At 38.0% G+C, this 12782-nt stretch overlaps 1 protein-coding gene across 2 annotated transcripts; it reads right to left on the reverse strand.

The window, feature by feature from the left end:
- Window positions 1-989: 989 nt before the first annotated feature.
- Window positions 990-9679, reverse strand: sars1 (seryl-tRNA synthetase 1). 2 transcript variants are annotated; one of them, XM_036591516.1, is made up of 11 exons: window positions 9443-9679; window positions 7858-7928; window positions 7161-7244; window positions 6682-6840; window positions 4959-5102; window positions 4236-4391; window positions 3752-3973; window positions 3426-3555; window positions 2526-2683; window positions 2244-2373; window positions 990-1925 (listed from the first exon to the last, which is right to left on the reverse strand). In XM_036591516.1, exons 1-11 carry the CDS (start codon window positions 9576-9578, stop codon window positions 1765-1767), a joined length of 1551 nt encoding a protein of 516 aa, XP_036447409.1. In that variant the 5' UTR covers window positions 9579-9679; the 3' UTR covers window positions 990-1764. The 2 variants fall into 2 exon arrangements, with proteins under 2 accessions (XP_036447409.1, XP_036447411.1); XM_036591518.1 differs by having other exon boundaries at window positions 1648-1925; window positions 7161-7241.
- Window positions 9680-12782: the final 3103 nt, after the last annotated feature.

Below are 12782 nucleotides of genomic sequence, written 5' to 3' on the forward strand. Positions count from 1 at the left end.
TATCTGTTATTGACCGCTTAGTCATATTAAGTTACCTCACAACCCTGATAATAAGAAGTTAACACCACTACATGAATCTTACTGGAACAGTGTTTTGCACAAATGTAAGGCAGCTTCTCTCAGGTAGAAAAATGTTGGTGTTATCATTATAACTTATGTTCTAGACTTTTTTAAATTTACAATTACCAACCAGAATAAGAGCTTGTAGAGCACAGGTCTTCAAATCAAGTCCTAGATTTTGCACTGGTACACTCTTAAAGATGGTTTATCAAGAGTTCTTTAGTAAAGAAAATCGTTCTATATAGCACCATGAACACTCCAAATGACGCTTTGCATGCTTAAAGGGTTCTTTGCATCATGAAAGAGGCCTTTAGATTGATGAAGAATGTGCTGTTCATGGTTCTATATGTAAGCTTTTAAAAAAGGGTTTATATAGCACCAAAAAGGGTTCTTCTATTGTCAGAATTGTTCTATTAGCTTGACATTGTAACAATAGAAGAACCCTTTTCAAAAAGGTTCTATACAGAACCATAAGTATATTCTCCATCGATCTGAAAAATGATGCAAAGAACTGTTTAATCATGCAAAGAGTTCTTTGGGTGTTCATGGTTCTATATCGAACCATTTTCTTTACTAAAGAACCCTTGAAGAACTTTCTTGTGTCTAGGGGATGCTAGGGCTTCGTCCAAAACCACATTCTATTCTATACAGATGAATGAACTACTAATGTTGGTGTACTATTTTGACAAAGTATTTAGTACAGTAGTGTGCAGTTTTGGGCACAGCCTAGGTGACCAATCAGTTACACCAACAGTTAAAATACAGGAACAAAACCTGGATTCAAAGTCTGGATAAGACCTTGTTAGGTCTAGTGTAAGATTTGGTTGGTAGTAGTGTAAGACTAGTTGGTAGCAATTGTTGCTTTTTTCAATCACAAACTACCAGATATCCCAAACAAATGAAGTAAAACAGAATTCAATGAAACATCATTATTTCCATTTTCATTTATTCTTATATGCCATCATATTGATATCTCTTACAAAGTATCTCAAGCAAGTACTGTACATTGGCCTACATCATAGTTGACAGAAGAGTGAGAAGTAGATGCTTTTAAACAGTGACATGACAAAGATGAATATGAGGGACTTATCAAAGGCAGCTAACCCAAGGCAGACATGCTTTCTTGTGCAATTTACCACCCAAATCACAAGTTGTGGTTTTGTGCAAGGCTATCCAAATGTATTAAAGTTCATTTCAGGCTCCATTCCTTCATTTTCATGAACAACTTTTAATTTAGACTAAGAGACAAATTGGATTTCTTCTGACTACGCACTCAAGTTTGCGATCCCTTAAATAGAAGCACTCATGCAGCCTACCACAGCATTGTTTTAAAATGATACACGTTACACTGTTCTGCTATTACTGTTACCATGTATGTTCCCTTTGTAAGAATCCTGAATTCTAACCTTAATTTTATATACAGCCTTCCATTTTCCTTTTCCTTTTCAGTTTCAACCTGCATTAAAATGGCAGATACTGAACATGGACACATTTAAAAGACAGGAATTTAACACCTCAGGTCTTTAAGCTGGCTCTCAACCCCAATAAAGGAACTGCAGAGGTCTATGAATGGCATCAAAGTAGATGTGTGAAGATGATGCATGGATTGACAGGCTGTGATTCAGGTACGAGGATAATGAGATGAAATGGAGTTCTTGCAGGCATGTCTGACAGACATGTCTCAGGGTGTGCAGAAGGGTATATTTAAGAGTCGTTGACGGACATGTTCTCTACTTTGTTCTGCAGGTCAGTTTCACCTGCTTGCTGCCTCTTTTTTTTGCCTCCTTCCTGTTGTTTCTTCTGCTTTTTAGACAGCTCTTGATCTATAGGAGCTGGCTTCACAAACTTGATCATTTCTGTCAAGCCTAAATGAGAAAACCACAATTGAATTAACATGCTAGCACAACATCAGTTACACAAAACTTTCCAATTTGAATTTTTTGAAGTACAGATATATGTATAGATTTATTAATATAATGAAAAAAGAGACTTAGCTTATTTTATTAAACACTTGAATAAAATAAGACAAATCATTTGAAGGTCTGCAAGCGTCTCCTCTAAAGATGGCCTGCTTAACAATCGTTATCTTCAGAGCCATCACACAGGCATTCCACTGGCCCATGCCATACAGTGTAACAGCTACCATTTGCATCAGCAGTTTAAGCAACTCGACCAATGCTCACCTGGAGGCATGAACTCCTTGAGCGGCTCTGGAATGACAATGCCCTCTTCTGTTTGGTTGTTTTCCAGGATGGCACATATTACACGAGTGGTTGCACACATGGTTGCATTAAGCATGTGCACAAACTCAGCCTACAAACAAGAAACACATGGTCTTTATCAATTATTTTAAATTACTCTGTATGAGTCCCTTGTAAAGATATATTATTGACCATTACATCACACTGAACAATCTGTACTGAGACTACTCTCAGAGGTAATGGAATACTAGCTGTAGATCTTACTTTGTCCATCATTTTCTTAGTTTGGCCGTAGCGGATCCGCAGACGGCGAGCCTGGTAGTCTGTGCAGTTGGAGCAGGAGACCAGCTCTCTAAAGGCCTGAGAGCCTGGGAACCAGGCCTCCAGATCCAGCTTCTTACTGGCCGCATGGTTCAAAGCACCTACCAGACACAGGCCAAAAAATATATAATGGACTTTCAATAATTTTCACAGCCTCAACTGCCAAGATGGGAAAAATATAATGTACAGTGTTTAACCTCATGATGTGTGTAAATAAAGATAAGGTAAGTCTTCCACCCTGAAACAAAGGCAGAAAACTTTGAGAGCTTGTTTACCCACAACATTTACAGTTTCCTTTCCAGATCATAATTGAATATACTTTGGCCAGATCCATTTACACTTCTCACTGAAACGCGTCCCAAGTGTGACAAGACGAGGTCTGGATTTACTTTTCCTCACAAAAGGCACGCCAACACATACATTGTTTCCTTTTTATTTCTGGTAACCTAATGTAAACATTGTTTCTCACCTCTCCTACCAGTGTATTATAAACTATGAAACAACAGAAGAAACTGTTTAAAACAGGCAATAAATCATCCACACAGGAAGAGAAGGCTTTGTCTTACAGCTACTGTGATCTCGTTTGGTTAGAGGTACTACTGTTCAGAGGATTTTTTGGACCCCAGAGAGATGTAAAGACTGACATTATTGAATGCTCCTGGGTGTGTTTACATCTAGCTTTTCATGTTGTCAAGCAAAATCCAAATGTATTCCAATCACATGTTGATGCAAGGTGTAAACAGCCAAAGTCTAAAATTCCAAAAGAAATAATGCTTAAAATGGCAAAAAACTCTTTGCCATCCTAAAATGAAGAGTAGAATAAAGAGTGAAAAGCAGACTGACCGGAGACAATGTTGACGATGCGGTAGGGAATTCCTAGTGACTGGTAAAATTCCTCTGCTGTTCCTATCATCTCATCAAACATCTCCCAAGACTTGCCATCATGAGGTGAGGCATATACAAACTGCTCAATCTAGGTAGGGGGAATTAACAGACATTTTTATGATCACAAGAAAAAAATGAAATAATGATAACATATCATGCAAGTTGATGACTGATGACTGATGACTAAACCAGCACAGTATGGAAAAAGCAGATGTTGATTCTAGTTCAGGAAGGACACTGACTTTAAAGGGAAAACAAACTAGTTTCTTATTTGCTAAACTCACCTTCTCAAACTGATGAACCCTGAAGATGCCGCGGGTGTCGCGGCCATGGGAGCCCACTTCCTGTCTGAAGCAAGTAGAGATGCCTGCAAAGCGGACGGGGAGGTCCTCCGGCTTCAGCCATTCATCTCTCAAAAAGGCTGCAATTGGCTGCTCAGAAGTGGCAATCAAATACTTCTCGTCCACTGAAGTGTCATCAGACTTCTCACTGCCCTTTCCAATCACCTAAAGGGGTGCAGTTAAAAAAAAGAAATTCAAACATGACTGACTAAAACAAAATTATTTAACGCAAAAAGGTACACAAGCCCAAAACTGATGACCAGGACCCATCACCACCTGTGTATTCTACAAAAATATACAAATAAATGAGATTATAACCTAATTGGCGTGCCATATCACTGCAAGGAAATAATGTGCAGAGAACGGGCCAAAATAAAATAAGCTTTGCACTGAAAAAAACAAATAAAGCAAAAATTAAGCCGCAAACCTTATACAACTCCTCATCAAATTGGCTGAGCTGTGCAACTTCCTGCATGACCTCTTTCCGCATGAAGAAAGGTGTATAGAGAAGAGTATAGTTCTTGCTGTAGAGGATCCGCAGGGCATAGTTAATCAAAGCTTGTTCCAGGAAAACTAGAGGTCCCTAAAGAAAACCACATATAAAAAAGAATCAGTAAACAAAAAGTATTTTTTGTATTTTGTGCCAACATGGACAATGATACGTTTACACTTTACAGTATTTTCAGTATGTGACTGTAGTCATATAAAGAGCAAGTCAACATTTTTAACTGCAAGAGATCACAAGGAAACATTTTTATGGTTCCTTGTGGTGATCTCTTGCAGAGCCTAACTCAAAGCAATAGATTTGAACAGCCTCTTCCAAATAAATTAAGAGGGTAACTACTGGTGGGCATTCTATATGTTACCTAAACATAAACAAACTTGGCTTTAAAGCATACAAGTCCCTGCATCACTACAATAAATATGCAGTGCATTCTATAAGCTAAAATCAAGCCTAAATACTGTGGTATTCCACTAATAGGAAATCTAAATCATGTTTTTGCTTAATGAAGAAACAGAATATGACCACTTGCGCCATTTGTGAACACAACAGCATGTACACAAAAAAAAGAACAGTAACATATAAGTTTAACACATTTTAAAAAATTATGCTGGAATTTGTCATTTTTCTTACAAACACAAAACCAACCTTTAGGAAATATCCTCTGCTTCCAGCAACAATAGCACCTTTCTCTCCTTCATATCCATCAACCATAACAACCAGGTCCACGTGAGAGTACTTCTTCTGCACTGTGCAGTCGCCCCAGGTGCGCTCAACCTTATTATCAGCATCCTTGGAGAGAGAGAGAAGCCCAACTGAATGACACTGATCAGCAACCATCTAACCTCAAAGTGTGGTCTACAAGACTGAGACTTCAGCTTGCTACACTATTGCTATGCTATGAAACAATTAGGTAGTATGCTACAGACTCATGACAATCAAGCAATTAGTTCTGCAATGATAACTGACCAGATTATTTTCCAAATGAGTTGAGAGGGTCTCACTGGTACTAAAGCTGAACAAACAATTGTACTAAAATTGTAATCATGATTCGCTACTCAAAGCAATTCAGCTGAACAGCAGACTCCTTCCCACCCCAGTTTAAAAGTTTAACTAAAATAGCCTAATGCTCAGATACAGGATCTATCCTTTATTAGTCAATGAAGTATTCAACAAATATTCAAAGTTTGTCAAACTTGCCACGCTAAGACCTTCTGTGTGTTCATGTAATTAATTTGTATGTATTTATTTTCTTGGAATTACACTTTATAAATCAATTTATTTATATATGTGTTTATATAATCATGATCTCAATTCTTAGGTCTAATAATTGTGTAGCCATATTTTGAACACAGAATGAGTTTTATTCACAGTGTCTTTCTCAAGCTCAAGGTTTGCTTACAAAGCAATAATAGAACATGTAGGAGGAGAAAAAAGGAATATGAGAACATAGTTCAGATAAAGCAACAAGAAACTGTAATTCTATAATAGGGCTCAGCATTTTAACATCACTTGGCTAGACAAAAGTAGAAAAAGATGGACAGAAAGCAAAAAAAAGGTATGACTTTAATGAAGACTTGAAAGCTGAGATGGAGGAGATGCTACAAAGGCCCTGTGGGAGTTTGTTCCAAAATTTTGGTGCCACTATACTGAAAGACCTGTCACTCATGAAAGAGAGTCAAATAACTACCCATGAAAGATATGGAGTAACTCTGACAGATATTAAGGGGCAAGATCATGAATGGCTTTATAAGTTTAATAAAGGATTTTGTACTGTATACAAGCTGTAACTAGTAACCAGTATAAGTGAGGGGTGGAAGTGATATGCATATTTCAAATGTACTGTAAACTAGCAACGGTTTTGGTGGGCAGGCCAATAAAAAGAGCATTACAGAAGTCAAAGCAAAACATTATGAAGTCATCAACTAGAGCTCTTCCCCTTTCCTGCTGAGTATGTAATATTTATAGCAGAAGAAGACTTCAGTCAAATCCTTAAATCATGGCTTTTCACATTTCTGTAATAATGTGATTCCATGAAGGGAAAAAATATGCAAAATGCAACCAACCCTTCTCCAAAATTTAAGAGTTGATTCCAGTCAGGTGGTTCAACAAGTCCAGACAACTTGGTGTCTATTGTAAAAGAATGTAACCTCTCACTTTGAAGAGTGAACTAGAATTACCTGTTTTCTCCTCCTATATCTCCTGGTACACACTGCATTCATTTAGCTAATTGATTTCCACTTAACTTCAAATATTGTCTTTCTCTGATTCCATTTCAATGGTAAAATGAAACAGAAAACTATACAATGAAACAAAATTTAACAGTCACATGCTTGCTATATTTAACATGTGACCCTTAGCTAAATCTTACCTCATCATTGCTAATAGGAACAGAGGGGTGCAGGAGGTTGCCTATCTCTCTCAGGTACTCAAAGCGTTCTGCCTCCAACTTCAACCTCTCACTATCTAATTTGTGAATAGCTTCATCCACCAACACCCGAACCTTCTTAATCTGAGTCACTGTCAGTGCCTGCCAGAGAGAACACAAACAAAAGGTAAAGAGACTGAGCACCAAATGGACAGAGAAGTGTTATATATAAATAACTGCAAACTTCTTGGGACTGTCTTTGTTGTCTGTGTGGTAGATAAGAGAAATTAAAAAAAAAAAAACTTTCAGCTTTCTGTTACCTTAGTATTATCAGTGAAATTTGTGTTTAAAAAACAAACAAAAAGCAGTTGACCACACATATATTCACAATATGTCAAAGCATTCAATGCAATGCCTACAAAAAATGTAGTTACAGGTTGGTGTGTAATGTGTATTTACACAATTAAACACATCAGTCTTACTGATAGTGTGTCTGCTGTGAGAGTTTCCAGGTTTTGGGCCTCCTCTGGGAGAGTCTCTTCATCTCCAACAACCTCCTTCTTCTGCTTGTGGCAAAAGCAAATAGTTAAAAAAAATACACAACAATATAACAAAAACAAAAAAATATATAACACGAAACATAAATAAAGTAATGAAGCATAAGATGCAAGTGCAACACTAACCCATGTTTCCACTGCCCAACCAAAGCAGTCAAAAGTTATACGTCATAAGCCTGCACTGCGTAAACAACTGTGCCAGCACCCTTTCTACAGACTTTAAGACAAGTTTGTTTGATACTGCTGCGTATTATGTAGCACAAGTTGACAGCTGTAATGCCAAGTCTTGGCATAAACTTTTACCCCTGAACATGTCAAACAAGGTAATGAATTATGTGAATGCTCTATTACGAATGTTATTTTAGAACATCTGCATCCATTATAATTAATTATAATAGTATTTAACAAAGAATGTGTTCATTTCTTTGACAAAATAAACATTTTAGGCTATTTTGTAAAAATCCTCAAAAAACAAAACACCAACAGGAATAATAATTAATTCAAGATATTAGGGCATACGTTATAACAAATTTACAGTGTTTGGAATGCAAATAAAGAGACAAAACAACTACGACTGCAAAATCTCTTTACACAGCAGTATATCTCTATGACTGTTACTTACCTTCATTTTCTCACCGATAGATTTGCTGCATAAATTCTTTGCCTTGTTGAGATTATCAGCGGTGAAGCGGCCTGGCAAAAGAAGAGGATATTCAATAAATTATTGGTTGTTTGTTCATAGTGCATATTCACCCAATTCTCAATAATGATTAAGTTACTTCACATATTAGGTACAAGCTTCTTTTAACTTCATTCAAAGCCCTTAATGTTCTTGCTTTACCTCACCAAGCTCCAGAATTTCTACAGCTCCCCTAGCATCCCAAGTTCCCTTGGCAGCTGTGCAGCACTATATCCCCCAAACAGTACAGTCCCTTCCCTAATCTCCGTTTGACCACACTTTCATTTCATCTTGCAAAACTGAAGACTTTTCTCTTCTCTAATTATCAGTCATTCCTCATATCACTTTCCTCTACCTCACAGTAGCCAAACATATTCTTTGCCATTTCTTTCTGTTGTAAAGGACACCTTATAATAAAACTTATTTTTTGAGGTACTTACTTGAATTAGGTTAGGAAAAAGCCTTGCTGAGATGGAAAACTCTGATTAACAGTATTATGATCATACCATATGATTTATTCAGTAAATAATTTACACACAGAGATATAAGGCTATCAACTTGCCTCTACAGATCCAAACACATCTCATATTAGCTGATATTGATATCAGATTTTGATTTTTATTAGACAGTAACAAAGAGTAAAAGAGGAATCTGATATTAGTTTAATCAGCACTCCTTTGCCGTTAGTCAAACAACAACAAAAGAACAAACCCATTTTCCTGTTATGATTATAATAACTGCAGCAAATTACTCCAGTGGTTATTAGCACAGCTCAGTGCTAGAAAAGAAAAAACACTGATCAATTCTGAAACTGATAAAATAAAAAAGTGTTGTTAGTGGTTGGATAACTTTTGTCAACACAATACAACGTCATCCTGTTTAATTAAAAAGATAAATGTCCTTAGGCAGGGAGCTGTTTCATATCTGGAGTTAAAAATTGTCACTGAGGATCGAACAGCTTAATAGCCAAAACGAACAGTGACAAAACCAGTCTGACTCCCACTGCATGATTCACATCATGTGTCTCGCCAAGCAGCAAAGACTACACCGCCTGTTTCATTCAGCTAAAAGGATTGCATCAGATTGCACCGAGACTGGTGACGACATTATACAGGGACAACTCCTGCGCTTTCAATAACTTATGTGGCTTGATTCTGTTTATCTCTTATTATAACACAGCGCGAAAAATTGCCATGTTCCGTGGAAGTATGCGTATTTTAGGAGCAAAATATGACAGCTGGCTAAATGGCTGGTAGCCTACAAGTCTTTTATTGTTCAACCTGTCAGAAGAGCTAAACGGTTAGCATGCTAAGCCGGTACTTCTCACAAGGTAATAATGAACTACGTAGTTATCGTTTGTTCGAAAACAGTTTTTTACGCATAGTACACAATCAGATCGGTTTATTGTATTAAGCCGTATGTCTGCTGCAACTACTAACGTTAGATGGCTAACTGATTCGAGCTTGCCATGTGGCTGCGTGGCATCAGATAGTCGAGATAGCTAGCTAGCTAGCAATGCGACACTCACACTTCCTCCATTCCGTATCTGCTTGAACGAGATTATCCACAAGGGAGACATCTTTAAACCTTTTCCTTTGCGTGTCCCTCACAATTTCTGGATCGCCACCTTTGTCCTTCCGAAAAAGGTCAAGATCAAGCACCATGATTCCTCACTGCCAATGAATTCAGATGCTAATGGCGCAACAGTAGCTATGTAGTGCGAGAGCAAGATCCGGCAGAACAGACAAGGAGTGATTGTGCCCGCCCCACTGCGCCGAGTCAGAAGAGTATGGGTGTGTCTCAAATTGACCCGTTGTACCATGCGTAGTAAACTAACTAGGGCTTCAGCCATTTTCTAGGGTATCCCAATATGGAAATAACAAAATTCTAGTGCACTGAAACGATCGTTCCCTAAAGTTCACAGTGCACCACAGAATAGGAGACGTGTGACCTTCACCGATCTAGAGGATCCAAGTTTTCATTGCAATTCAAACCAATCGGCACAAAAAAGACGATTTAGATTTTAGATTTGAGACACAACCAGTGGATGTCTAGTGGAGATTCAGCTTCTGGCTGTTTACGCTGCTTCAATTAAACTGGTACTGCTTAACGGTTAGAGCTTTCCAAATTATGCACAAAAATGAGGCACAAGACTTCAAACAATAATACACGTTAAAGAACATGAAAGTTTAAACCAATCATATATTCAGTAATCTCTGCCTGGATAAAAGAGCTAAGAGCCACTTTGCCTGGCCACACCTCCTCAGCTCATCACAGAAGTGCGGCCTATGGAGGACACCACAAAGACCACCCCAATCCCTACAAGGGTCAGTCATCCCGGCAACCCACACAGTCCAAACAAAATCCCTGGGCCGCTCGAAGCCCCAGCCAGCAGTAGCCGGTCCTCCTGGCTGGCTTCCATTTCGCCACCAGCTCGTGTTACTCCGCCAGCAGGTCCACAAGCACCTGTAGTACTTTCCACTCCAGGGCCAGGCACAGATGTATTGTAGTGACGGTTGCTGTCCAGCCACGATGCTGGGCAGCCATTGCAACTGCACAGAGTATGGCTCCCAGGCATTTTTGCCATTGTGACACAGCAGGCGAATGCACGCCGTATCCCTCTGGCAGGGCCCTGCTGCCATGCCGTCTCTTTTGCTGCATACTGTTTTGCCAGCAGCAGCTGTTGCACTGTCCCTTTCCCTGTGCTGCAGGTGGACTCAGCTGTCAAGCCTCACCATGCTGCTTCCTTCACCTTTTTTTCACAGGGCTCTGTCTTCTTCGCCTTCTGCCTTTGAGTTTGTTCAAGTGCCACTGGATGGCCCTATCCCACTTCTGACACCAGTGTGTCGGTGTAGAAGAAGACACAGAAAACAATGCATATATGGGCAAATGTTTTTTTATTGCACAGGCACTTAAACAGTCAACAAGAAATACCCAGTCCAATGCTACTGAATAACAGCAAGAATAGCAGGGAAGGTCACCAACAGCCATACATTTTTACCCCATTGTAGACACTAAATCCACACTAACTAGCCTACAACAGAATAAAACAGTCAACACATAGTTACATATTAAACTAAATAATAACATTGTTAGGAAGGTAGAACAGCAGCAACAGTACCTTTTTTATCCAGGAAGCATGGTGCCTCTCAAGGGCCTCTTTGCATTGCCACATCTCCTGAGCTTCTCAAAGCAGCATGGTTCGTGGCGGATGCCACAATGCAGTACTTTGCAAGTCGAAGACAACCTTTCTTTTATTAAACTTCCAGTCATAATGGCCATGAAGCACAAGTTTTTCATTTTTTGAGATATTTCCAAGGAGTTTAGATATAAAATAGTCCACTTGCATAAAGAAGGGGAAAATGAACAAAAATTGGTGTGGTGAAAAAAGAGAACTTGGGTTCAAAACATTTTAAAAATATCTGCAGATTTCTTTGAAAAACTGACAAAAATAGGAGCTGTAATAAAAGGTTGGACAAATTAAATGTTGAAAAAAATAATATTATATTTTTTGTTGTTGAGGCTTGTATGTAAATAAAAGGTTGATGTCTGACACAGTACTATATGTTTTTATATATTTTGTGCATGAAGAAAAAAGTTACTGTATTGGTTGATAGTCTCTGTTGTAATTCTGAACAGTTTGAATAAGCCTGTCTTGCTCCTCAGTTCCTAGACAGATCAAGTTTGCAAAGCAGTTTTATGTTTATTAGAAAGGGACAAAGCAGCCCATTTGGTGCCCTCCAATGAAAATAAAACTTGTTTCTTTGCATCCTAATAAAATCTGTTAAAACACTGTCTTCCAACAGAACATGCCAGACCTGGGTTTGTAGCATTCGTGCATTTGTTTGGCTTATCTTAGCAAAATATTTAAAATGTGAAGCGCATATACAGTCAACTCCGGAAACATTAACAGAGAAATTAACACACAAAAAGAACCACACATGCAATGAGTGAAATATTGGGTTTAAATAAATGGGTGAGCCTCATGCTTTTATTTTCAAAAAGATTTATGGAACAAAATAAAGCTTTCCTTTAGTAACACAAATTTTCAATTACAAAATACAAAATGCAGATTCCAAAAATATTGGCACTCCAAATGTCAAAGGCACTCCAAAAGTTCCTGGTCACGGAGGTGGTGTCTCACTGTTGATTTTAAAACATTAAAACCCCAAGGTGCAACTGAACTTTGCAGTTGTAAAACTTTACTATGACCTTGATTGTGCTTACTGGTAATTTCAACTGCTGACCTATTGTAGCCATCTGTGCAGCTCAACAACTTTTTTTTCTCATTTGGGCTGAGAGCTCTTGGGTTTTACCCATGGTGACTGATGACAAAGGGATTTTATCTGTGTTACCTCATATTCATACCCGGTGAAAAATGGTCATAGACAACAATAAAGTTCCCAGACACTAAAAGCAAGATCAAGAAACATTTTTTCCCCAACCACACACATTCCTTTGGTTTTATTTATAGTATTCTTCAAGTGTGCCAATAATTTTTGACAGAATTAACTACTCCAAAGACACAAAAACAGTTCTGCAAGAATTTTATATATATGTACAGTGGAGGAAATAAGTATTTGATCCCCCACTGACTTTAAAAGTTTTAATACAAAAAAATAAATGAAACGTCTCATAATTTTATGCCAGCTTTATTTTAAAATTGACACATAGAATATCAAAAGAAAAACTGAGAAAATTACATGAAATGAGAAATAAAAATTAATTTGAATTTCATTGAAGGAAATAAGTATTTGACCCCTAGTGAAACATCATTTAATACTTGGTGGCAAAACCCTTGTTGGCAAGCACAGCAGTCAGACGTTTCTTGTAGTTTTTTATAAGGTTTGCACACACTTCAGGAGTAA

Source organism: Colossoma macropomum, unplaced genomic scaffold (assembly GCF_904425465.1).
Source record: "Colossoma macropomum unplaced genomic scaffold, Colossoma_macropomum, whole genome shotgun sequence".
In the NCBI taxonomy this organism is placed as follows: Eukaryota; Metazoa; Chordata; class Actinopteri; order Characiformes; family Serrasalmidae; genus Colossoma; species Colossoma macropomum.